The 25317-nt window shown below is 39.9% G+C and overlaps 1 protein-coding gene across 11 annotated transcripts in view; it reads right to left on the minus strand.

The window, feature by feature from the left end:
• LOC128261881 (neuronal acetylcholine receptor subunit alpha-7) overlaps positions 1-25317 on the minus strand; it is a 104970-nt gene that overhangs the window by 23908 nt on the left and 55745 nt on the right. For 4 of the 11 annotated variants that reach the window (XM_052995813.1, XM_052995804.1, XM_052995808.1 and 1 more), the window contains exons 4-5: positions 9571-9710; positions 9271-9315 (exon numbers count right to left, since the gene is read on the minus strand). In XM_052995813.1, coding sequence (XP_052851773.1) covers positions 9271-9315; positions 9571-9710 — 185 coding nt within the window. Of the gene's footprint in view, positions 1-3022; positions 3292-9270; positions 9316-9570; positions 9711-25317 lie in introns of all 11 variants that reach the window. The other 7 variants (XM_052995801.1, XM_052995807.1, XM_052995802.1 and 4 more) reach the window with 3 other exon arrangements.

The raw sequence follows: 25317 nt of genomic DNA on the forward strand, positions 1-25317 counted from the left end.
CTCTGTTTTTACATGGCGAGAAAAAATGGCTAAATAATATTGGGAAAATGGTATGGCATTTTGTTAATGGGCTATTCCCTCCGTAAGGTATTCTGTCCCATAATACATGGAAAGTGGCTCAAAGATATGTTTTAAACTGACTTTTGATGTTAAACTAATAGTAAAAAAGGGTTTCTTTGATAGCTGCCATAAGAGTATATACTTGCTCATTCAAAATTAAATGCAAGTTAAATCTATAGTTAATGAAATTATTTGTAAGTGTTTAAAATGTAAAAATTGATTTATCCAAAAGAAATTCGTTTTGCCTGCTGACCAACTGACCAATAAAAATGTCTGACTGCCAAAATGTTTGTATAAACGGTTCATAATTTCTTATTCCTAGTGTTTACTTTATTTATAATTTAAATTTTAGATCAAGCTGAAATAAGCTGTGATAACTAACATTACTTACTGCTTTTCCTCGTGTAGTCAAACAGTTGTTCAGTGCTTTGTGTCACTCTGCGGTTGCCTGCAACGCGATTCTATCCCTCGTCCTGAATTTCCCCCTGGTCGTTGCGTTTTGTGGCTTTCCTACAAGTGGTTCATGTTCGTGTCATAAAAGCGGCAAAGTTTTGCCTCTACTTAGTTTCGCCTTTGTCGGGCTCATGTTCGTTCTATTGCTGCTGTTGTTGGCGCTGTTATGTTTATAATTCAACACATTTGTGGCATTTTTAGAGCAAGCAATTGTCCTCGCCGACCCCCGCGGACCGTCGCTCAGCCCGGAAGCTGCACATACAATCCCTTTTTTAAATCACAAAAATTTAATTACATGCCATGGCCTCGTGCTGCATTAAATTATACGAGTGCCGAGCCGAGTATCTGCATCTGTGCTGTGTCGGACCTAGTCTGCTTTAAAACAGTTTAAACTGTGCCCCAATGCCATCGTCCGTTATTGTGTGCGGTTTTTATGGCAGCTGTAAAAACAGATGCCTCAGGCCTCGGCTCTGTCATCCCCATTCCATTTGGAGGTGAGGAGATTGCTCCTAAAAACATTTCACCACTTTGTGTGCCGGCGGAAGGACACAGATTTTGATGCGAGTGTGGCTATTATTTTGCGGAATAGTTACCGCGAATCTCCCATTTACTGTTGCGTGTCTAAACGTTAGGGGGTATATTCCATCTGGATATGGGAAAGTGTTGGTAAAGTTTGAAGTGTAAAAAAAAATGATTTTTAGAAATGTTTAACATTTTAATGTAACTTTATCAATAGACTCTTAAAAAATAAATACATTCTGGGGAGTGCTACGGAAGTCTGAAATGTTTTAAAATAATTTATAATGCTGTATAAAACTATGCAATACAAAAAAATAAACGTACTTCCGGGCTAAAAATGTATTTGTAATTGTACATTGCATACTCGTTAGACACCTTTATAAGGGTTTTCAGTATCACCTCCAAGAATCGTATTTATTTTTCTTCCAACATTATTACTAAATCTACTCGTTAAATGAAATATTTGATTAATTCAAAATGCAATATATTTATTTATACTTTTTTCCGTATCAATTTCGTTCCATATCGACCAGTCGATAGTCATTGATTTTTGTGCACTTTCTGGTCGCGTTTTTGTCTATGATGGCTTTTGCGTTCATTTACTGGTTTTAATTGCTATTTGACGGCATAATTGGGCCGTCGAGCAGAACAACAATCGGTTGACTGGCACCATCGACAGTTGGAAGGACTGGCATTTGGAATTCCAGCTGCCTGTCTGTGGTTGCGAGTGGCAAATTGACAAACCTTCGAACACCATTTGGGGGGAAACACCGACACAGGACTGGCTATCAATCATAAATACTGCAGATTGCACCAGCAGTCCAGATGCGGCATTTTATGTGCACTTTGTGTTTGATTGCAATTGCGAAATTACTAAAATTTATAGACCCTCCGTTACGGGGTGCATTCGATCAATCGCCAGTAACTCTACGCGTTAAATAAATAATTTAATTAATTTCGCAAATTGACAGGACTTGACGGGCGTAGCAGAACCGATGCCGGATATGAATGAAAAGCACGAAAAAATAACATTTCCGCTGCCATATATATAGGTATCTTCTTTTTTTAACTCTCATACATTATCACTCGCAAACAATCTCACTCAAAAAGTAAATGCAGGACATGCAGGACGAACAGGACGAACACAGATGGGATATTTTTACAAGATGCGATCTTTTGGCATGCACTTGTTGTGTGTTTTTTGTGCTGGGTTAGGTTCTGTTGAGAGTTATGTTTTCTGGTTGGTTCGGTTTATGTGTTTGATTTTAGTTGCTCTTAGAGAAAGGAAACTGAAACTAACTCGCAGCGAGTTCTAAATAAAAATGTCAAAAAAGGTTGTTCGCTGGTAAAAAAAAATCTAGTTGCCATTGTAGATCTCTATGTAGAAAAGTTACAAATTCAAAGAGAATAAAAGGAAGTAGCGGAAACCAAAGTATTTATTTAGCTGTGTCTGTGAGTATGTGGGTTCGTATTTAAATAAGCGATTTATTACAGTATTTAAGCTTGTATTTAATGGTACTTATTTAAGCGATGGTGTTTAAATAATTTAACGCACACACGAACTAAGCCAACACAATCTCAACGAGAGATAGAATGGAAGGTAAAAGAGATGGAGTCGGATAAATAGTTGTTACACGAAGCGTTTTATACAACAGAACTTTGGGGAGCGGGAACAGTATTTCAGGTGAAACTTTCGACAGCTAACGAAAACTTCGGGTTAGTACCGTGTGTGTTTAAATTATAATCAGGCCAAACTCTTTCTAGGCCAAGTCCAGTAGTCAGTACAACTGGCTAAAAGGATTTTAGCTTAGCGGATATAGTAATTACTTTCTGCCGGACTGAACGAGAAAGAGTTCGAGATGTTCGTTTCATGATTATATAGATTTAAAGCGATTACACATTATTTAAAATACGGTTTAAGCTATGAGTAAGTATTTAACTTGGGGTTTAGGTTTATGATTTATGACGGCCAGTTTTATTTCAGACTTACCAACGAAAGCCAAAGATTCGTTATGAGAAGCTGATTCTTCTCGTCCTACAAACGCATTTGGAACGAATTTTGGTTGTTTTGTTGTTAACGCCAAAGAACACAAGAAAATCAAGTTCAACGCAAGACCAACAATGGAAAGTAATAGTAAGTAAGACGCAAGAAAGCCAAAAAGTTAATTTAAGTCAAAAGTTTAAAAAGAGCAGAGCATGATAAAAGAAAGTTTTGGTTTATAAATTTGTTTTTATGCGTTTTATAAGGGTTTCATTTTTCTTTTTGAGCTTTTTGTTTTTGTTTTTTCTTTTCATTTATTTATAGCATCTGTTTTTATGACGTTTATGAATACGATTTTTTGATGTTTTAGTTTAATCTCCACTAGCTCTGCACGCGATGAAGTGTGGCTTTAATGTGCTGTAGCTGCCTTAAATTTGGCCAAGGTTTCCAATGCTGAGTAAACATTTATCGCTCTCTTTTTGGGCTTTTGCAATTAACTTGTCTCATCTCCCATCATCACTCAATTTGCACAGAACCACAGAAAGCCGAACGAAATGCTATCAAAAACTTTGTTGGCCCAGAGCAGCTTTGAGCTTTGAGCTGCTCGCCTTGAAGCCTAATCTCAATCTCAATCTCTCAATCCCAGTTTCAATCTGCTGGTCGTTCTGCCTTCACATCCTTTGTCCATGGCGCCAATTTACTTTACAATCCCGCCTCCACAGTGCCGAGTATATCTATTCCTTTGCTCCTCCCTATGCCATTCAGCCTGGCTGGGCTGCAATAAAAACTTTGTGCTAGGTATCAAAACCCATTTATCTTTATACAACATTTTAATTAAAGATATTTCATGCTGGCGCATTGTCAGTCATCCAACCGCCAACTATCCAATTCTGATGGGCTTAAGGTGGCCTTCGACCGAACTCGTTTGAAATGCAGATGAACGAACAGTTCACCAAGCCCAGCGGATCTGCATTTGAAAGCCTTTCTAAGGTGACTGTCATTAATAACTTGCCAGGGCAAACAACGAAAATGGTTACAAGCCACAAAAAAGAGAAACAAAAACCGCAGGCCCCCCATCTCCCCCCCAAAAAAAAATGGGAAAAAGCCAAAAGGATGCGGGGAGTTTGGCAGCAGCTGCAGTAACGACTTGGGCGGTTAAAAAAAGATTCTTCGGAAGTGAAACGGGAAGGGAAGGGGCGCAAAGCTCCTTAATGATATGCAATGTCCTTGGACTGGGGCCTGCTCTGGTGACCTGGATGATTTCTGCTCCGCGACTTCCACTTCGACTTTCACTCCCCCGCGAGGCGCATGTCCCTGCTCAGTTGGCATTTTCGTTTAAGCCAATATGCAGGCACTTCCTCTTCACGTCAAATGCCACAACACAGCAACATTTGAATATGCGGTGGCGGAGTGGGTATGCTGTTGACACCTTATTAAAACGGCGGGTTTGTGCAAATTTCATGTTTATGACAGCAGGATATGGTACTGGGATGTGTTCGTGGATGTGAATGTGGATGTGGATGTGGATGTGGATGTGGATGTGGATGTGGATGTGGATGTGGACGTGGTTGTGGATGTGAGCCCCTGACATTGACGCATACTAATGACAGTTTGCCACCACTTCGTGCCCCCATTTCGGTCGAAACTTAAAGCACCATTTGCAGCAGACTCCGCATCTGCATTAAGCGTTCGCGTAATCGTGACGAAGATACAGATACAGATACATTTACATGGATGTGCGGCTGGCTGCCTGCTGCATAAGCTTATAGATTTATTTTGCATTAACGTGCCAAATTGTTTTTAAATGAGTTTCTAATGAGCCAACAATTGCCGTTGTCGTCTGTAGTAACAACAATCCAGATTTCAGATTTCAGACTTCACAATTCGGGCTCTCGATCCGAGATCCCCCTTTGTAGTAGCACTGCCGTGATGAATGAATGTTTTTCGGCAAACTTTGCTGCTGCTGCTGTTTGCCTCACAAATGGGTTATGCACATGGGCCCAAGCGGGAGTAGACTAACACCAGCCCGCTCAAGGACGAAGTTTGTTGGCCTTGGCAGCACTCAAAGTGACTCAGAGTGTGTGTTTGCGAGTCAAGACAAATGAGTGGGTGATAAGTGAACGAGGCAGTTTGTTCAACGCTGCCAAATGACTTTGTCGAACTCTGGCTGGTGCTAGCGGGCCATAATTTGGGCGAAAGTGTGTTTATAATGGATTTAGGGCGTGCTTCAAGGCATCAATGGATGCCGCTAATAGATTCGACACCACCTCAACTTCTAATCTCTGCCCCAAAAAGTCAAAGTCGTTGACTACGCCTGCGATGGATGAATTAGATCAAATTTTTTGGAGTTTGGCTGCCAAGACTTTTAATAACCAATAGATTTTGTACTCTTACTTTTGGCTTTAAATAAATTGGAGAATTCGTTTTGTACATAATTTAATAGGTGTTTGTAGCACAATACGATCTAATTTTAAATTCGATTTGAAGTTTTCAAAACACAAATTACCCTAAAAAGTATGATTTAAAATTTTATTAATATTAAAAAGAGATTATTTCTTTAATATTTACAAGGTTTTATCTTTGCACTGAGTTTCTTAAATTATTATTATTATCCCTTATCACATTTAACGCATTTAATGTGTGTTGAAGTTGGAATATTAAGTTTAAACTCAAAATTCCTTTATCAGCTTCAAAATTTGTGCGTTAAATATAAAAAAAAATCAAAGTTGTAATATTTTTGCAGCCTGCTTTACTTATTGTAAGGCTTAAATCGGAACTTAATTTACACGTTATCAAAAAACAATTTTAAGCAATCACTTCTTTTAAATGCCAACAAGTTTAAATGGCATTGTGTTTGTACTTAAAAGGAGGCAAACTTTGAAAATTAATCTCTGAAGTTATCTTCATTATTTTCTCCCATTATCAGCTGAATGTTTCTTTTTTATAAACTTAGAAAAACGAAATTTCCACAAAGATTGCCATGCAATCTGCATTAGATTTCGATTCCCGACTTTTAGCTTGAGCCACGCCCCGAACAACAGATTAAACGCCATCAAAGCTTGTTCGCTTTACACCCTCGGAAATTCCGCACGTTTTTTTGGGGGGGTTTGGAAAGCGTTGGAGGGGGTGGCCTCTGGCCATTTCCTTTTGACACATATTTGCAAAGCCCCAGTCATTTAGGGGGCTTTGTGGTGGCTGCAACCTGGCAAAGTCATTAGACGAGAGGTTTACATCGAGTGGGGGAAGTGGGGCAATGGTGCTTTGGTGTTAGCCGAAAAATGCTAATGACTTTATTTTTCTCAACTCTGATGCTGATGACGCCCGGACCACAATGTGCATTTTAATGTCGTGCCAAAGGACCTTCGACCTTTATCCCCTGCTCCTTCAGCTCAACGGCATTCGGCTGCAACTGGCTGACATGACGGGCCATCATCATCATCACCATCACCATCACCATCTTAATGGCAATCAGCAGGAAGACAAGAAGGAGTAACCTTTGGTTAGCCACCAGAACGTGGTCGCCCAGTTCCTTGAAGGCAATTGCAAAACTTTGCCAAGTGTTCGGTCCGTTTCGGCTATAATCCCTGTCGACAGAGGGAATTTTTGAAGGGCATCCATTATTAGTTGCTGCAATTTGAGTAATTGACCAAACTGCGAGCGGGAGCCGCTGAATGAAATGTCAGGGCTGGTGGAATCATAAATCTCCATTGGGATCGATTTATAATTTATGCCACTGGAAATCAACGCGCTGCGGTTTCAATTCCCCCTTTATTTAATTCCCCCTTCCCCTTCCCTAGAAATCCATCTGTTCGAATGCAGAGTGCATAAATCAAACTATTTCATACATATTTAATCGTGTAAATTAAAATGCATTTGATTTGCGACAGCATAGACGTCCTGGCTTAAATTGTGTAATTTATTCGTGAGGATTGGGATGAGACAATGGGAAGGCTCGCACATTAAGGCCATTACTTCATCGATAACTTTTGGTTTTAGTAGGTTTGGCTGTTTAGGTTGTTAGTTGTGTTGCGCAATATGCAGATACATTTATATGGCAATATATATATATATATTAATACGTATAGATATAGATACAAAGAAAACACCGATTTGGAATTGTTTGTTTATCTTTCACTTTTTAAATGCACTTCGTTTAAACAACATGCAAGACACGACTTTAGTTGTTTGTTGCTTGTTTCGTTTTTGGTTGCGTTTTAATTGTAGCTTTTGCATTTTAACTCAGATATGTATAATCTGAGAACGCTTTATGACATGTACCCAGCAAAAATATATGGTAAATATACGTATATCAAACATAATCCGTAAATAATGCATATGAACTATCTCCCACTGCAACAGACAATCACACACGCAACACACAACGATTGAAATTTAAATGCAAGTAAAACATAATTGGTAATAGTCTTGTAAATCATTTTGTCAATCGATTAATGCACTTAATGGAGCAGACTAATTTGGGTCGAAGGTTACTTTTCTCTGAGCACCGGAAGGGTGGTTTGGGAACCTACGCTATTTCAAATAAACATTTATGATTTACTGAATGAGTGTAGCTAAGCTGCAACAGTTTATTTCTACGTACAATTAGGCTTAACTGAATATTTGATAAAAAAGTGACTTTCAAACCAAGCGTTTACATCAATTAAGCTGAATGGCTTTGAATTCCTCTGTGATTACCCGTTCCCAGTCGCAACGGTAGAGTTTTTAATAAGGGGTTTAAAGAGGGTTAGCAACGACAACGACAACTGTGACCATCGGACATTGCATTGCGGATATAATTTCCCGTCTAAGCTTATTTATTCACACGGCATGCCGCATGCTTCCGGGGAATTATATATAAAATACACAATCAGGGGAAAACCAAATGGATAAAAAAAATTACAAAATAATTATAACAAAATAGGAAATGTAGAACTATGCATGTATCCATGTAAATCACACAAAGCCAAACACGATGAAACAAACCAGAATAAAAACGCCTAAGCACGTGACTGGTCAACAAAAACAGTTTTCGATAAAGGCATTCAATTGAAAATATTTTGTGTAGCTTAAAGTTGACATCTTTAGTTTTTTTCAAAAATCACCGACAATTAGTTGTTGTCAAAAGTTGTTAGGCAAAAAAGACTGTTTTTTTTTGTTTTTTGTAGGGGAATTGAAAATTGACGGGCGATCATAAATCTGCCTCTGGACGTGGATAGCTCAGGGTGGGTAGTACTATTAATTTTTTTGAAAAGGGTTTTCCCGTTCTGTTTTCAGCTCGATGGTCTTCGCTTTATGGCTTTTGGGTCGAGAGGGACCGGAATGATTGCAACTGGAGTTTCAGGTGAGGCCAGGCAGAAACAAAGCGCTGAAAAAATGGCTGTCGTTTCACAAATATAAATTTTATTTATGTCCATTCGGGTCCTTCGTTTTGATTTATTTGTTTATGTTTATGGTATGCCCGGCAATTTCTGCCAATTTAGCAATGCCATTTCGGTCATCCCTTGTCCAGCAGAAGGCCATTTCCCCTCCATTCCGTCCAGGCCAAGTGAAATTTGTGTAAATCAAAAGTTTAAGATGCCAGGCGAAAAGATTAGCCAAAAAGGTTCGCCTCACGAACGACGCACTAAAATTATGCTGCATCTGCCGCAGCTAAAACAATTTTTTTATAAATTCCAGGAATAACAAATAGCTATGCTAAATAATTATCAAAGCATTGTCATTTATTTATAAATATTAATTCTTTATAATTGGATTTAATTTAATTTGTGCTGTTTTTGCATGTGAGGTATGGCTTTAACGTTCATTTAATTGAAATGTGTTTAAACGGTATCCAACAGACGTCATTTGCTTATAAAATAAAATGTCAAAAGAACAAACAAACGTAAAATTGTTGAGGCATTTACACACGCACACACGCACACACACACTCATACGCTCACGCATACACAGACATATCGAGACAACACATATGCATATGCAAATATGTATTTATTTGTTGATAAAGGAGCCCCCGTGGGGCAATAATTATTGAATGCCAAAAACAAATTCAGAGAAAACGAAAAAGAAAATAAAATGAAAAGAACTTGTGGTTTTGGTGGTGGAACAAGTTATACAAAAATTTGTCGCTTTTCGCCTGCCAAAACGGAAGCCTCACATTTAACAGAAACGAAAATCACAATTGGTCGAAATGAAAGCAAGCCTAAACAAATATAGTAGTTGTGATTGTGACACAAAAACGACGGGTACATGTCACTTACCAAATTTAACCACGCATTTGTGGTCAGAATCTGATTCTTTTCATCCTATAAGAGACGCAATCAATAATTGTTAATTCTTAGCCTGTTCATGTTACACATTAGTCTTATGCATCGACAATTCAATTCGGTTTGATTCGATTCAATTCGATTCGGAAGTTTATCCGACAGCGAATGGAGCTTGGGCCCCATGCGAACGCTTCTTTCAGATTATTCTCAGTTTTTCTTGCTTATTTGATGCTTTCGAAAATGTTAGCTGGGCCAAGGCCAAAAGGAGTGCAGAGATCCTCTGCGACCACTTACCACGTCGATGATCTGCTGCAGCGTCAGTCCGAACTTCACCTCCAGGGGCTCCGATTCGTTGGCCACGGGTCGCTCCAGCGTGTTGTATGTGGAGAGCAGGTGGTTCAGCAGGCGCTTCTCGTGCGGTCCCTGACAGCTTTCTGCGATAAACAAAAACAACAAATGATGAAAATAACAATGCCAAAGGGGGGAGGGTAGGGGGAGAACAAAAACGTGTTGCAATTAAGTGGGGATCATATTCGCCGCTGATTTATGGCACTTTCTGCCAAATTAAACTAATAACCGGGCTCACTTATTGGCAGTTGGTCAGTGCGGCTCATTACGGGAAAAGTCATTAAAAAATGGCATGTACTCTGGCAGCGTGATGAGTTTTTGGCCGCCAGTTAATTGGTCGAATTCATTTCAGAGCTCTAAATGAAACGAATTTTCGCTTTTGCTGTGGCATTGGCCAGAGTTGTGGGTGGAGTGAAAAGGATGTTGTGTGCCAATGAAAGCTACCAAATTGGAGTACTTAATATTCTTATTTGCCCAAGAGCTCTTAGTTCTTTAATATTCTTGATGTACCTATTAACATTCTCATTTGATATAATAATATTCGATAATTAAAACACAAATTTATCAAAAGCAAGAGACGTTTTACATACATAAAAGTTTACCTTTGCTGTACGTTTTTGATTACAAATATATATATACATAAAAAATTGGCATTCTGAACTTCCCATGTACATATTTAAATCAGCAATGTAGGAAAATTTGAGAAATAATCTAACAATTTTTAAATCAACTTAATAGTAGTGTTAGATTTAATAAGGCATAAGACACCCAACCGTTTAAAGTAGTGTAAGCTAGGACCATTCCATTCTAGTGCTCTGACATTGTTGCTTCACTGGCCTCCGGAAAATGGCTTTGAATCGCACACAATTTGGCCAGGTGCCTCCACAATGCTCTGGTTTTCGACTGGCCTAGGTGGCAGCCATAAAATGTCATTAGGTGCCACTGGGTGAGGGCTCTTCGACTGCCAAGGACGTAAGGCGAAGCAGGACTCAGGAAGTGTCCCTGGAACATTGTGCTAAAACAAACCGTAAAATGGGCAACGGCAAATATTTGAGATGAGCGCAAAAAGTTTGCGCAATTTACGAGCTTGTCCGGCCGCCGAGTTCCCCATCCCGGGAGCGCTGATAAATTGACAACTCAATTGTGAAAACTATTTGCACGCCATTAGGCGAAAAGACAGCAACAAGAGGTGTGACCGACTGGACCGGGGGACAAATATTGACAGGTCGCCGCAAAAATTTGAGCCCAACAGTGTGTCAACTCATTCATGAATGCATTGGGTCTCCTTCAGTCTCCAGTGTTTTTGGCCCGGTTCCAAACTGCTCGCACTTACTGTATGAAGGCAATCGCATCCATGTCGGAATTGCGTTTAAATTATGCAATCGGCACGGGAACAGAATCCGAATCAGAAGTACCAAGAACAGGAGCAGCCCATGAATTTGGCATGGCCGAGCAACCACTTGGAACTGACCGCTGACCACTGACGAACTGACCAAACCCGCAGGCTGTCAAGGTGAACGATTGTGTTTATTACATGAGCATTAATATTCAGGGCAGAGCTTGCAGTTTTGCGTGGTGAGGGGGAGTGAGGTAATGCGAAGTGTCGTGACATTATGGGATGCAAGTGGGTGGCATCAAGGACTCGACCCAAAGGGTTTCTTGTTCTAGTGACAAGTGACACAAAGTGTCCTTTGTTCTAGTGACAAGTGACATTAATAAGCAACTCAGCTGCTAACAAAGTGAATTTCACCGAACTCAAAGATGAAAATACCAACTCTATTTGCCGCCTATTGATTGCTTTTTGGGAGGTTTCTTGAACAAGACAGAACAACAATTTTAATTTGTGCTTTGCTTGTATCGCATTGAAAGATATATTTATTAAAATTATGAGAAGGTTTTATGCCATTTCAGAAAAACCCTTCAGTTTACCATTTGGTTGTCGCAGGTTATTCAATGAGTGATTTCAAATGAGTTTTTTGACTACGCCACTATTAATCTAATTCAAGCTCAAAAATAACAAAACTCTTACATAGATTACCCCTTCATTTTAAAAACTATATGTCATCAAATAAAAACAAAAATTTACAAAAATTTAATAACAAATTTACAGTTACAGTTGTCGAATTATAAGCAATTTAAATATATAAATTAACTCAATCAAATACTGTTTCAAAGTTTCGTCGATAAAACCCACATTATTTAATAATGCAACACAACATTTTAATTTGTGCTCGCAAACATTTCGAATGTAATTGTCGAGGAACTCTATACCATATGCATCAGCGCAAATCGGGCATAATTGAAAGCGAAAGTCGAGATAATTGAATGAAGTATGAGCCCGAACAATTGCTTGAAGGACGTTTGAATTAGGCTGCCGTTGTGTACATACACTCTGTTTGCCAGTGTGTGCGTAGGTGTGTGTGTGGCTGAGCTACTGCCAACTTATTTGTGCGGTGTGTTGACCCAGTTTCACTAGCTCGCTGGCTCTCGGGCCTGATCAATTTGGCCTTGAGCGTCGGTAACAACTTCTCCAGCTGCAGTTGTCCTTGCATTAAGTTGACATTTGATTTCTCGGGCCACCATTGTTGCCCTTTCCCAACCACTCCCAACCCACTTTTGTCTCTGGGGTTGTCGTTTGCATGATTTAAAACAATTTAACTTGGTTTCGTCGGGGGTCGTTTCTTTTGTTTTGTAACAATACGGACTTTTCGCATTTGGCACCTTGAATGCTAAGTGTTTTTTGTTCCTCCCTCTGTTCCAAATCGCTGTGATCGCTTTCAGTTGATTTTAAAAAATTTATGTACATGTACTTTAACCTTGGTGCAAATGGGAAGCGTTGGCAAAGGCACAAACTACATCACACAATTCCTGGGAGGGTTTTGGTTAATTGTTAATTACTATTGTTATGCATTATGTGCTTCGGTTCCCAGTGCAGCTGAAGTTCCTTGTGCGCTGCGCAATTGCGCCACCATGGCGTATACGTGATTTTTGTGGCTAAATTCGAATCAACTGTACAAGAAGCAAGCCGAGATTGCTTTTTGTGGACAGAGAGTGAAAGAGAAAGGATACAGCAAGGATACAGCGTCAGGATAAAAGAAAAATCAGATTTTTTAATGAAAACTGAAGGAAACTTTTGCAAATGTTTAGCAATTCAAATGCTGAAAATCTGTAAATTTTTGCTCAAGTAAAGTTTCCTCGCCTGAGAAGTAGCTCTCGCCTTCGCTTACCTAAACAATGCAATTTATTAAACTAACTACTTAGGCATGCGAAAATAAGGCCCCAGAAAAACACATAAAAATAATCTTACACACTCTCAAGGCAACTCAGGCACTCTCCTGCCAAGAAGTGAACAAGGGTCTCCAGCGGAGGAGCTGCAAGCAAAAGCACGGAGAAGTAGCAGCTGCAGAACTCAAGTGGCAACACACACTTCAAGGCCCGACTCGGCTTGGCTGCCAAAGAGATGCTTTCAACACGCCGTTCGACATCATCACCATCAAAAACAACAACAGCGACATCAACAGAAACACAGCCAAATCAGTCACAATGGGTGCTGCACTGAGAGAAAAGTGTGCAGCTTTATTTGTTAGCTTCATAGGCAAAAATACAACTTTTTTGACATTAAATAATTGGTTATAAACATAAATAACTATTTAAATCAGCTTGTACTTTTAGGAGTAATATAATATTTTAGAATGCAATATAAAATACATTTTAAAACAATTACAAATTACAAAACAAAATTTATTTATAAAGAGTTTTCTTTTTACATAAAAAACTTATGAAAATGAAATTAAAAACATATTTTTTTAACCATTTTGAAAAATTGTCTCTCCTGCCAGTATTTTTATCAAAATGAAAATTTAGTATTAAAAATAATAATGTTATGCTAATGCTAAAATAACATAAAATATTTTTTAATCAAAAAAAACTATGAAAATTAAAGAATCAATTATTTCTTAATGCTCAACGTGTAACGAGAATAATTATTGTTCATACATAAGCCTTTATTTCCCAAAGGTGACCATTTGTTCAAAGATCTTTTTTTGTTAATAGTTTTCGATAATTCGGAAAAACATTTTTGGAATTTATTCATATTTTTAGCCATTTAAAGAGAGTTTATAATTATTTAGTAAGTAGGGAAAGAATAAGACGTCACCTTAAACCAGATATAGATCAAATGATAATCTTTATATGTTTTTTGATTTCTAGCTGTACAGCCAGCTTACTGTGACTTAATTGCAGTGTGTGGGATATGCTCGGCCTTTGCATTATGCATGAACCGACACACGGCTCGTTATTATCATTTTGGAGCCCGCTGCCTCCTTGGCACTAATTGCAATTAAACAATAATGCAAGCAGCGAGGTGGAAAACTTCTTCGAGAAAGGTCTTCATACGAAAATTTTGAGTAGAAATACGCTTAGAAAAATGTGTGTAACTGGCTTGTAATTATGTTGCTCTCTCTCTTTTGACGGCAAAAGGCGTTTAATGTTAATTAAATGTTAATAGCCAGCCTAGCGGGAAGACAACAGAAACAGTAAAACAGCAACAAAGGAAAGGCAATTAACGGATCTCGGTGCCTTTGCAGTCTTTGTTTATATGTATTTGCATATCATTAAGCCAGGAAAATAACTGTTAACGCTTTCTCAGCGAGTGCATTATCAACACTTGCCGACGACATCTGACATCCTGGATGGCTGGATGTGGAAGTGGATGGGATGGATGCCAAGATGCTGGCTGACGGAGCGATTAATTGCCAGCAGAAATTGGCACACAACGAAGTTTGCCTAGGATAATGAGACCCCTTTCTCGAGAACACCTTTTAACACCGAATTTCAATTGACTCCGAAATGTAGTCCTGTTCTAAGAGCCACTTAAGGGCCATAAGAAATCTACACTCAGAGAGCTCAATTTCATTTCGCAATAACATTTCGAGCATCTTTGTGGCCATTTCCACCCGAACACACACATATTAAGACCTATATTCATTTAACTCTCAATGAGCTTGATGTGTTTTTCAATTTTTCGGGCATTTCCAGAACGAATCCAACTGGGAGCCCAAGCCCACGATACGCTCTCATATTAAATGCATATCGCAATGCGAATGTGTAAATTTTTGTGGCCCGCTGGGTGGAGAGTTTGGTGGCCAGTTTGGGCGGCAAAGGGCGCCGCATCGCCATGCAGCATGTTTGTGTCACGTTCGCGACTTCATTTGAAATTCATGCATAATAAGCAGTCAAGTACAGGCATCCACACACACAACTACCCATGCCATAGGTTCTGTGCATCACGAGGGTCGTCGGGTCGTCATGGGAGTGGGTGGGTGGTTGGCTGGTGGATAGGCCGAACTCCGCTCCGCCTGCTCCACACACCCCCCCCTCCTACTTCACATTGCCCACCCGCCAGGCGGCTGCTGCATAAACAAGCATCCAATGTCGGAGCTAATTTTATTAAAAAGCATCGCCAGCAGCCAACAGCTAGGCTAAAAGGCAAGCAACGAAAGCAGAGAGAGTTTTTCAGCACAGTGGTTTGCAAAACATCTTTTGACTCAAATACGAAAGACATTAAACAAAATTTTAATTAAATTTCTTAATTTTATACGTTAAGTATTTAGAATATAACAGCAGGACAAAAAAAACGTTTTTTTTCGGCAAGTCAGGAATTCTTTTTTTGATAAACTTTAAATGTTTAAAACAATTAACACGTCGTCATATTAGTTTTTACCAACAAATTATTTAAAATTATTGTTATTATGTTTTTTTTTTAATTTAAAATGCTAAGAATATAATAGATTTGAAACCAAAAATAAACCGCAGCTGCCAAGTTTAAGTCACTTTGGAAAAATGTTAAGGTATACTGCCAACTTGTGAAAAAAATCAAGATGGTAGCTCAGCCATTAAGTCAATAAAGATGCAATTTATTCTATTAAATTTGACAAGATCTTTTTTGAAATGAAAGCAAGCTGCGAAATCCGTCACAATGACCTTTGACCGCGACTCTAATTTGGGGACTGCAGATGAGGGATATGTACAGCGGATAGTAGAATAGTTCCTGGCACTCGGGTGTATCGAAGGTATCGCATTTCGCAGGGAACGAGTTTAGGCATAAAACGCAAAAAACGAAAAGAATGGCGGCCCCCATCGGTTTGGTTGAAAGTCGGGCTGAAGTGGATTGCAATCGATTGGAAATTCCGGAGATTTCATGGTCCGCCGGATGCGTCGAATTCGATTTTAGACCACTGTGATGGGGAGCAGAGCTTCTGGCCTGTTCGGCCCAGTTGACTGCGAACATCCCGCTGTTGTGTAGTGCAGTGTACGGGGCCAAGCGTACCCACTGATGGAGTGGCCGCAGTTGTAGCACCCGTCCGACGCCGACAGAACATAAAAATGCAGCTCTCGAGCATAAACAAACATAATGCGTGCCCATCCCCACTGGGTTTCCTCGCAAAATTTATGCGAAACGAAGTTAGGCGAAGCGCTTAGCATATAGTACACGGGCTCGTGCGGCCTTGTTTTTCTCGATTCGGGCAGGACCCTTGCCTTTTTCCACTCCTGCTCCCATTTTAATTAGACACATAAATTTTGAGGGGATGCTCGGGCAGGCTGAAAGGTAGGCAGGGTTTTCAAGAGGTTCCCATTTCCTCCAGTTAGTGACTTGTCATCGACTAAGCCCTCTTATGTGGAAACAGAAAAAATACAGCTACAGCCTCTTTATTGGCAGTTGATTATTTCCTTGAGGAGTTTACCGATTTAAGCTTGCTACTATTGGTTATACTATTGTATTCTTTATTTTCCAACTCAATATTGATTGTTGTTTATTACAACTTCGATATTTGTGTTTGAAACTTTTGAACAAAAAAAGTTACGAAAAGTGTTGAATATTTTATCAACCCATATGTTGGTATTGAAGGTTTGGTTGGACTTCTCATACATTTTTTATAATTACTAGTATGTTATATGTTTAGGGTTTTAAAAACATTTTAAGAGTTTTTAAAAGTATGCAGCCATATATTTGGACTCCGACATACAAAATATGGCTTCCATTTCTTTAATTGCTTACTATTAGACTCTCTTAAATGAAATTTCAAAAATCTAGTTACTTCTTTTAATTAAAGGGATATTTTGTAAATTTCAGATAAATCCTTCGACCATTTTGTTTGGCAAGTGTCAACCCTGGTCAGCGGCTTAAGTAATCATCGTTTGCCGGGGTTAGAGCGCATATATGTACTTAGGAGCTCTCCTAAAACAAACAGCAGCCGCAGGGGCACTTTAAAATTAATCGCACGATTTACGACGCACAGTCTAACCGCTAATTCATAAGGCTTAAGCCCCTGCCAAGTCCACGAAAAGTGTATTCTGTGACTCCACGTACGTATGCCCCTGCCATCGTCCTTAAAACACTTTGCGCATTTCAAATGAATATTCAGATTTTCAAAATCGCTCCGGAAAAACGGGGAAAAATCAGGGGATGGATGTGTATGTGGGGGGATTTGCGGAGGGGTCCGCTTCGAATGCGTGCAACAGTATGCGTAGCTAGATTTTGATCGCGGTTTCGGCGTTTGCGGCTCAGTCACTGGCAAATTCAATTTCAACACCAAAGCCGCCGACGACGATGATGACGGAGCCGGCGACTTGGCCATTAATTCAGCTGCGTGGCAACCGCAAAATTTAATGTTCAAAATAATTTAAAATCGTGCGGCGAAAGTGCCTGCCTCTCACCTTTTTGCGTAGCACTTTTTGAGGGGATTTAATGGGTAAATATACATTATCCACTATTAAATTTTAGCGGCAATGAGAGCGATTTGCAATTAGCAATTGTTACTCCATTGTAAGCCTAATCTGGCTAAGTGCTTCGCTTTTATTAATCGCATTCCAGTTCTACGAAAATTTTTGATTTACTTTTGTGTTTGCCTCTACTGCCTTCCACGTTCAACTCTTAAATAATTTGGCACGAAGCCTCATTATCGTTTGCCAAAAGGGAAGCCTCCCGACTTGGAAAAGCTACCCAGCTAGGAAAAGTTATAAATTGCTACATAGTTTTCTGGTGCGCCAAAGTTTTGCCCCTCTCACTCTCGCTTTCTCCGCTTTCTCAGCTTTCTCTGCTTTTACCCTGCCGTTTGTTTGTGTGTGCGTAACAAAATTAAATGTGCGCTAAGTAACGAGATATATATATCGTGTGTGTGTGGGTGAGTGGGCGTAAAGGGGCGTGGGTGGGCGAGAGGCTGTCTAGTCTCAACATTTGGTAGGACAAATTAAAAGCACTCGGAGATTCCATTTTATGGGCCGGCTCCAATGCGACGATGGTGCTCTTGAAAAATTATGCATATGTTAGAAGTCAACGAGAAGGTCTATAAATTCACTAAAAAGATGCTAGTAGGAGTCTGAAACTGGAATAAATGTTTTGTCTGCGTTGGTCGAGGAATGCCAATAATGCTTGAAATAGATTCCATTTTAGTTTTGTTACCATGGTTAAATGGCCCTTTAATGTGCAACTTTATCTGCCCATTTTGGGGAATACAAAAGTGAGCTGATAACTGTAATTGCACATAAATTATTTATAAATTTGCTTGTCATATTAACGACTAATTAAGAAAATTATGTTTAAAACGTATTGCTTAATTTCGATTCTTATCTTTTGGAGAGTTTTTCTCAAAAGTCTTGTAGTTAAAACCATGAACTTTATTTAAAACTTATTTTGATCAATTTAAAGTGTGTAGTTATTTACGGTTGCAAGAACCAATTTTATTTAATTCTAATTAATTTTGGAATTTTTCCATTTGGTTGGCTTTTATCTGTTTCCTGTAATTGAAGTCCTCAAGTCTCCTCTTAAGATTTTTAAGCAGTTTAAGCGGAAGCCGTTGAATGGGCATTCAAAGAACCGAGTTAGGCCGAGCAATTCTGGGCAAACCAATCACATCCAATTGAGCACAATTTGTGCCCCATTCATGTTCAGTTTAACATCATCATCATCAATGCCAGTGCCAGTGCCAGTGGCCCAGCCTCTTGGCACACTCTCGGCAACTCATTATCGTTAGGCCCACGCAAGGCCCTCTAGCCCGAGTGAAAGGAGAAAGTGCCCGTCTACCGATAGAACAAAGGGTTCAACCTGAAATGAGCTACATACTTTTTTCAAACAGTGCCACAGATTATAATCCGGTACAAATGAGGAAATCCCAAAAAAACCGGCAGATTAAATTTGTATTCCACTTGTATTCCAAAGCGGATGTGGCCATGTGTGCAAAACTGCGTTTCCTCCTACAGATTATTCGCCTTTCGGCCCATGTCCTTTGGTGCTTCTGATGCTTCTGGTGCTTCTGGGTGGGCGTGGCCAGGTCCAGGACCTCTGAAGGGGAATCCGAGGCGGTGTTAGTTACTCTCGAAAAGAGCCTTCCATTATTAATGAGAAGACAACGCAAATTAAACACACACGCGATGGGGGTCGTAAAGTTGGCATCAAAGATTCATTGATATTGTAGGTCTTTGAACCAGTTTCTCTCCCCCCAAAAACTACGCTCCTGAATTGGAGAAATTTGTCCGAGTAATTTACGGAAAATGGTTGCCTTTTGGCTTTTCGGCTGCCAGTTAGTTAGCCAGGGGCCCGGCAAATGTAATTTTGTGTAAAAATTTTCATGAATGGAATCGCTTTTCCCCGCCCCCCCTTGAAAACAAGCTGTTCGGCCAGGCTTGTGTGTAACAATTGTGTGGCATATTTTTGGAGGTCACTCGAGTGAGTGGAGCTAGCTAGCAAGGCTTAAAGGGGGTAGAAAATCCGAGAATTGTTCTCGTTTGAAAAGCGGAAACCGAGCAGGGGAGGCAATAGAAACACAGCTCAGGCTGAGTTCCTGTGCGTCATGTTCTTGAAAACAAAATTTGGCATTTTCATTTTCATTTACCCACAGCTCCCACAAGGCATATAAATTTGCCATGGCCTGTAGCCACAAAGGACGGAGGGGGATATGGGTACTAAATCTACCTTTTGTGGCTGACAGCTTAACGCCTCCAAATCATATTTCATTGGGGCACATCATTCGCACTGCCATCTCCCCAGTCATTTGTCTGCTCATCCAAATTACGAGCAGTTTCGGGCTACAAGAGTGCAGTTTGCACTTTTCTATGGCGGGGGGGAAAACGCTTTCGTAGTTGCAGCTTGATTAATGACGCTGCCACAGCGCTTTCAATTGCACTCTCTGCGGTGCATGCCACAAATCTGAGATGAATTGCTCGATGGCACAGTGGCTTGCCACAATTCGTCACTGGAAATGTCGAAATATGGGGCTGGCTTTTAACGTCACATCGACACCAACATATTTTCCCTCTTTTCCCGTAATTATTTGTAGTAACTTACTTTTCGGAGAGGAAAACAAAATCTCGCCACCTGACTGGCTCTAAAATCGTACTAATATTTTGCATATATTTGCCACTTTCGACCGTGGCAAACTTTATTTGAATTACGATTTCCCCCAGTGGCAACTGCAAATGCAACTGTGGCACCTTGTAGCGTGGCAACTGCGCTGAAATTGCATATATTTTCTATAAATTATATTGCGCAGTCAACGCAAACTAGGCTAAGAAAATGTTTCGACAAAGTTTGCATTTTCTTCCATAAATTTATGGGCAGAGCCCAAGCCCGTTGGGCTAAATGAAATTGCAGAGATTTGCACACGGGCCTTGGCAAAGGTTTGCTCACTTTAATATTTATGAAAACAATGGGCGTGTCACCTACGCCCCCGTGTGTATTGTGTGTATAATGTGTGTGTGTGTGTGTGTGTGTGTCATCCATTTATGCATGTGGTGTACATATTTGATGGATGTCAGCGAGCAGACGACGAGCATCGAGTGGGGCTGCCTTAAGTGCCCCTCATCACATTTTATGCGGTCGGCTTTTAATGTGTTTTGGAAGACCAATCCTCGCAAAAAGCCTCATTTGCCCGGCGGTAATTTTCAAAGTAACAACGTTACAGGAAATTAACACAAGTAAAAATCGGCAATAATATGGAGCCGGCTCGAAACCGAGCTACAGGCCGTTTGCGTCACCAATAAATGTTCAAATGAGCAAAGTTATTTACAGTTGTTGCCGAGCACAGAGCCACACAATTGTAGATCGTAAAACAGCTTAAATGATTGCCGGAATTGCTGAACGGGGTGAAAAAGGAGGACTGTGTTGAGCCCTTTACTGCGTAGGCTGTCCAAGGATTCATCGTAAATAAGTGGGCAGAAATTCTATGGAAATTACGATGGGGTCGATCCACCAGTTTGCGGCATTTTTGCCATTTGCCGGTGAACAACTCTTAAAGCAGCCCTCTTGCGTAAAATACGCGCTTACTTTCTGTTTGCTCTCGTTGACGCTCGGCAATAACCGCCAAATGAGTCCGAAAAATAAATGCACATTAATTGTTCGTGTTGTTGTCCTTGTTGTTTGGGCTATTTGTTTTAAAGTTTTGCCGCATCCGCCGCGCCAAAGCATTTGATTGCCCGTCCAGGCGCTACTCGGAGCTCCATTCCGCAAAACCATCGCTTGGCAGGCTTCAATGATGGACTAATGATTGCCCAGTAACCAAGAATTTATTGATTGTAAGAGTATAGTTAAGCACATTGTAAACAAGCAGCTGAAATGCCTCAACGCTTTCACGTTTATTTATTTTAAAGAATTTCTTGCTTGCTGTTTATTTATTCAACAGATTTATGAGCTAACTCAATTAACTGAGTTCTTTTCCCGGAACACACACTTTAAAATATTTTAATTAAATGCAAATTTGTATTTTAAGTAAGTAGCTTTTTGAATTATATGTGTTATATTTAATGTTATATTATAAACATTTCGTGGCTAGCTATGATCTTTTTAAGGGAAATTCTCGTGGCTGCTTGTTAAATGCTGTGACCCTCTGTTCGAACTTTTAGAGAACCATTTAAAATAAACAAAGGCGAATTCAGGCTGTGTCCCACCAATCTCAGAGCCATTCCCAGCCACCATTCCGTGCTGGGTACCCAAATGGCAAAACAGGCACATTGGCGCGGCTTGTTGATTGTCGCGACACATTGCCCAAAAAACGTGAGCCGACTGCCAGGCAGGAAGCGGAAAAAGCGGAAAAAGCTGCAAAGGAAGCAGGAAACCGAATAGCTGCCTGTGCCATGGCATTGTAGAGTGAATCACAGAGTCCTAGTCCCCGGAGCCCTGAGGTGGCTGCATTTAAGTATTTCACTTACAGCTTTTATGGCAATTGGCGTGAAAATTGTAAAAATGCATTTTGCTGGCTCATTTTTCTTTTAGCTTCCCCTCGTCCCAACTGTTGTTTTGCCAGTTGACTAAATTGAGTTTCAATTGCCGACACATGGCCAGCCGGCACGTGGGGAATTCACTCAATTGTTTTCTGTTTTGGGACACACTGGCTGGCTTTGCCATTATTTATGTATGGTCAGCTGCATGGGCCAGGACACGATCTAAATAATTGAGCAAACAGGGCTCTAGTGCTCTATTCCTGGCCATTTGTTGAATCCTTCTCGCTTCGAGCAAATTGCCCGGCTCTAAAATGAGGACAATGACGTCGCCTTAAATGTCCTCACTAAAACTCTCCGACATCTTAGAACGGATTCAGGCCAAAGGCTTATTATATTAACTTAATTGCAATCTCACTTGCTGCACATATTTCAGGTGCTGCCAAGGCATTGTTGAAAGCTCAAAGGGCCTGACAAATTCCACACTAATTTCGGCATTTATGAGGCATTTTAGTGATTTTAGTTCATTATTACTCGTTCACGTAGTGCGAGGAAAAACGAGACTGAAGTCGAAACAACTTGAACACTCCATTGAAATTAAAAAAGCTTTCTCGCGCTCTTTCAAAGTTTTCATTGCTTTTCACTAGTTTTTGGAGAAAATGTACACAGAGAAAATAAAAAAATCTCAGATACACTGCCACGTTTCCTCCAACCTTTTCGCATTATTAACGTTTGTTAGTATCATTAAAAAAGGGCAACGGCAAGTGAACTTTAAGTGGTACCTCGCCCAGCCTCCCAAACAATCAGAATTAAAATATTGATACACAAGTAATTGATTGTAGATATATTTAATGTTATTTTTGAGAAAGTGTAATAATTATTTTTACAATTCATTCGCTTTGTTTCCCAACAAGGTGTTGGTTTTAGACAAATTATGGAAATTTTTTGTGTGTACCACTTTTGAAATTGCTTAACTGAACTTTTTGTGCTTAGAAACGGCATCTGGTTTTGATCTCCTTGCGTGACACTCCCCACTTCATAAAGACCAACGCTGCGTATGCGCATTTTCCGAGCACATGCAGTGGCACATTTATGACACCAAAGCATACCAAATAAAAAAGCAAAAGGCCATCAAACAAATGAGTGCAGGAAAATGATTAACTCTCCAGAGCCACAGAGCTCACATAGCTTCAATGCCCCTCGAATTTTCCTATTTTCCCATTTTCCCGCGCAGTAGCGACACGCACCAGATGCCATCTGAAAATTGGCGGAGATCGGGGTGTCGGGCTGTGGGGGTGTGGGGGTGTGGATGGACGAACCACGCAACAACTTTCTGCTGTCATTTTGAGTATATTTTTCATTTTTATGACGAGGAGATGAGTGTTGTGCACAGGACTGGCCATCCATCCATTCATTCCTTCTGGACAGCGAGCTGCGTCTGCTTCCATCTGGGAGACAGAGATTAATGAGAAGCCCCGCGTTTTGTTAATTTTGACAACTTCTGCGCTGACTCCGAGCACAGAGCTATACCCGGGGGCGGAATGGGGAATGGGGGCGTGGCAGCTAAGCAAAATTTAATTGCCAAACCACCCAGACACAGTGGACGCCCATTATGCTCGACGGCATTTCGCCTTTTGCCACTGTTGCTGTGGTTCATTAAACTTTTCAGTTTCATTTGTCACTTGCTAGGGCATGGAAATACGGAGTGGATAGCTGGAGCATGCCAACAATTGAAATGTATTTGTCAGATAAAACTTTTGTGATGGCCGCGCTTCTAATTTAGTTGCAGATTACTCAGAAGGTGGCAAATGACACAAACTTCAAGCGCCATCAAATCTGTCAAAATGTCAGGGGAACGAGTTGCCGCAGGGCATGGGAAAGGGAAATGGAAATGGAAAAGGATAAGCTGTAAAGTGCTAATTGTATCGTAAAAGGTTCTCGAATGCCTTGATTTGGGTTGGAAGGAAAGCACCTTGTTGTTGGGTAGGTGGTATATCCATTGCCTTTATGTTTCCTTACCTTTCTTTGCCCGGTTATTTATAAACTCTCTCTCAAATCAATTAATTTTAAAAGTAATTTTCTTTGTTCGTTGCATTCAACATCTCATTAATATTATCTTTTACTTTAAGCCACAACTGATAAAAAGGAGATAATAATATTTCGAAATATAAATACTTTAATTGATAATTGTCTCAGTTCAAATGGAGCAGGCCAGAGATCTGCTGGGCCATGGAAAGTGAGAGGAGTATACCTGCTCCCAAGGGCACTGTCCATAGACAGTGTGGGCAACTACGGAGATTACCTGAATTATTTCAAGGAGAGGCAAGGCCTATATTGATGGTCTCGCATGCTTGAATTCTACTACTCGTTCCAAGCATCTCCATCACCGTTCGGGCGATGTGGTGAGTCTGGGACTGACTTACGATACCTTCTTCGTAGGCAACTCGATGTTTAACCAGGATCAGCCCGGATTCTACGATGTGCCACTGAAAAAGCTGTTCCTGCTGAACTTCGCCCAGTTTTTCTCGTCTACTAGGGAGTATCGAGAGGGGGACGAAATGGACTCTGACAAGATGCGTCTCAGTCAGGCGGTGAGCAATCTGCCGGCTTTTGGCAAAATTTTCAACTGCCCGCACACCGCGCCTCTGAATCCGCCGAAAAAATGTGAAATGTGGTAGAAAATTGCATTAAATGTACAATATTTAATCCTTATCAAAATCACTTTTAAAAGTGTTTTGTATAAACTTAAATGTGTAAATAAAATCTTATTTTCTTATGTCAAATAAATATACGATTTTTCAAAAGCTTAATTTGCCATATTATCGTCAAAAGTTTTTGTTTTTAAAAATCAAGAAGGTCACATCCGTATTTTAAATATAAAATTACTAAAATTGATTTAAGTTTTTTTCTGTTTTTTTTTTTGGAATATCTGAAAATTGAATTTAAATTGAAACCATATTTAGCTAAAATAAAATGCATTTAAATCAAATAGGAACTATTTAAAATCCTATATTTCCCACGTTCAAAAATATTAAATATTTTAACATTAAATCATGCCTTTTAATTTAAATACTAAATGTAACATTTTTAATTCATTCTATTTTTTTATCAGTGTAGAAAACATTAGTATTTTTTTGTAATTTCGTGCTCTATAAATGTCTCTTTAACATTTGACTTGTCAACAAACTGTGTTAGCCGTCAATTTAATGTGAATTTGGCATTCTCCCTTTCTTTTCTGCAATCCCAATTGTTTCACTTGTTTTCCTTTTCCACTGCTATTTTACTATCACTTTTATTATCCCTCCAGCTGGTGCCGTTTAATTTGTTGTTCCTTTGCTGTTCGCACCTCATTACCATGGCAATGCCAATTACCAGCACTGCAATGCGATTCCGAGTACCGTGTACCGAGTATTGAGTACTGAGTACTGAGTACCCAACACGACTGGAGTATAATATCAGCACATTAACTGGTATATTTCTTAA

Source organism: Drosophila gunungcola, unplaced genomic scaffold (genome assembly GCF_025200985.1).
Source record: "Drosophila gunungcola strain Sukarami unplaced genomic scaffold, Dgunungcola_SK_2 000001F, whole genome shotgun sequence".
NCBI lineage: Eukaryota > Metazoa > Arthropoda > Insecta > Diptera > Drosophilidae > Drosophila > Drosophila gunungcola.